The sequence below is a fragment of the Diplotaxodon limnothrissa genome, linkage group LG11 (assembly GCF_057381915.1).
Source record: "Diplotaxodon limnothrissa isolate DT_005_m linkage group LG11, D_limnothrissa_male_GT1.1, whole genome shotgun sequence".
In the NCBI taxonomy this organism is placed as follows: Eukaryota; Metazoa; Chordata; class Actinopteri; order Cichliformes; family Cichlidae; genus Diplotaxodon; species Diplotaxodon limnothrissa.
This window is the reverse complement of record NC_140606.1, coordinates 30,186,172-30,187,735: the sequence shown is the minus strand read 5'-3', so window position 1 is coordinate 30,187,735 and position 1,564 is coordinate 30,186,172. Positions and strand designations below refer to the sequence as shown.

The 1,564-nt window shown below is 45.1% G+C and overlaps 1 protein-coding gene across 1 annotated transcript in view; it reads left to right on the top strand.

Moving 5' to 3' along the window:
- The window catches only part of atxn1b (ataxin 1b), a 5,857-nt gene extending 4,976 nt beyond the window's left edge, over positions 1 to 881 (top strand). The window contains exon 2 of the mRNA XM_085365717.1: positions 1 to 881. This exon is cut by the window's left edge and continues 260 nt beyond it. Coding sequence (XP_085221843.1) covers positions 1 to 436 — 436 coding nt within the window. The 3' untranslated portion in view covers positions 437 to 881.
- The last annotated feature ends 683 nt before the right edge of the window (positions 882 to 1,564 follow it).

The window sequence follows — 1,564 nt, the reverse complement described above, 5'->3', positions numbered from 1 at the left end:
TGCAAACTCTGTGGGCAGTAACAACGGTCTTCTCATGAAGGCTTCCAATGGAGACAGACTGGAGAGGCAGCAGGCCACTGGTCCGGGACCAGGAGTAGAGCTACCAGCAGGATTGGGAATACTTCCAGGACAGGCAGAAGGGATCTACAGAGCTGGACCTGTGCTGGCAATCTCTGGGACTGGAGACATAAGACAGGAATCAGTGAAAACAGACATGTCTACTCTGTCTAAACAACAATGCAGTGAGACAGAGAGACCTGCAGTCCGCAAGAGACGCTGGTCAGCACCGGAGCGAGACCAGACTGAGAGAGCTGAGGACGAGCCTCCCGTGACTCTGCCCAAACCTTCCTTCCTTCCTCACGAGGTCAAAATCAGCATAGAGGGCCATTCACGTACAGGGAGTGAAAGATGCTTGAACAAAAGAGTAGACTGTTGAGAGAATTTTAAACACCTGCAAGATGCGTTGTGTTTAGTCCCCACCCCCAACCTCCTTCTTGTTTCTCTCTATCCAGACTACTGTAATATAAGACTAAGTTTACGCAGTATTTACATGTTTTCTTTTCTTTCATACAAGTCTGATACATATAATTAAGGACAGCGGAGTACCTTCATAAGTGGTATCACACACAAGATCAGTGCAATCAATGCTGAAAGCAAAAATGAATGCAGAGTGAATGTTGAGTACGAATGGCTGGCACACATCTGAGAGTCATTTGGTTTGCGTGTCACATATCATAAGCTGGCTCTCCGTTGGAGATGGACTTTAAACATGGTGGATGCAGGTCAGTTAACCATTTAACAAGAGCAAGCACAAACCCTGACGTCAGTGTTTAGAAAGTTTGGTTGTGATTCACTGTTAATTTGGTGTGTTGTGGTGCAAGGGAGTCGAAGAGAGACCTTCTGATGTTTTGATGAGAACGCTCAGTCATAACAACGATAAACTCTGAGTTTTAGTTGGTTTTTTTTTCATGCCGTTACAAATCCATATGCTACTGCAGGTGGCCTTGTCTGTGTATGTGTGTGTGCGTCACTGACTGTTTGTGCCTGAGCGTTGGTCTCTGTGTGTGTGATTTTTTTTTTTCCATGTCTGTTAAACAGACCACAGGATTAAAGCGTACATGTTGCTGGAAGCTATGAGCTCAGTTGTTAACCTGTAAATCAAGACTGATAAGGCCTGAATGTAAACCACTCAGTCTGTCCTCAGTACTGACTCGCGTTTGCCACGCCACTCACAAGATAAGGTGACGGCAGCTGCACATAGATGCATTCCTCTGGTAAAGTTCCTTTGTTGACTTTGCCTCAATACCTTGACCTTGAGTTTTAGTCTCATACTTTCAGCGATTGCGTGCTTCACTAAATTACATCTGTCGTTAGCTGTGGCTGCTGTGTACAGTGTTTCAGATCCATACAAACAGAGATAATTCAAGTTTCAGCTAATTCCTGTGTGGATTGAGCCCTAATACTGCAATGCAAAACATAGCTGGCTAACTGCATTAACTAATGAGGCACCCGGAAGACACAGAGCAACATTCATTTGGGGTGTTTTTCAGACAGCCAGGAAGAC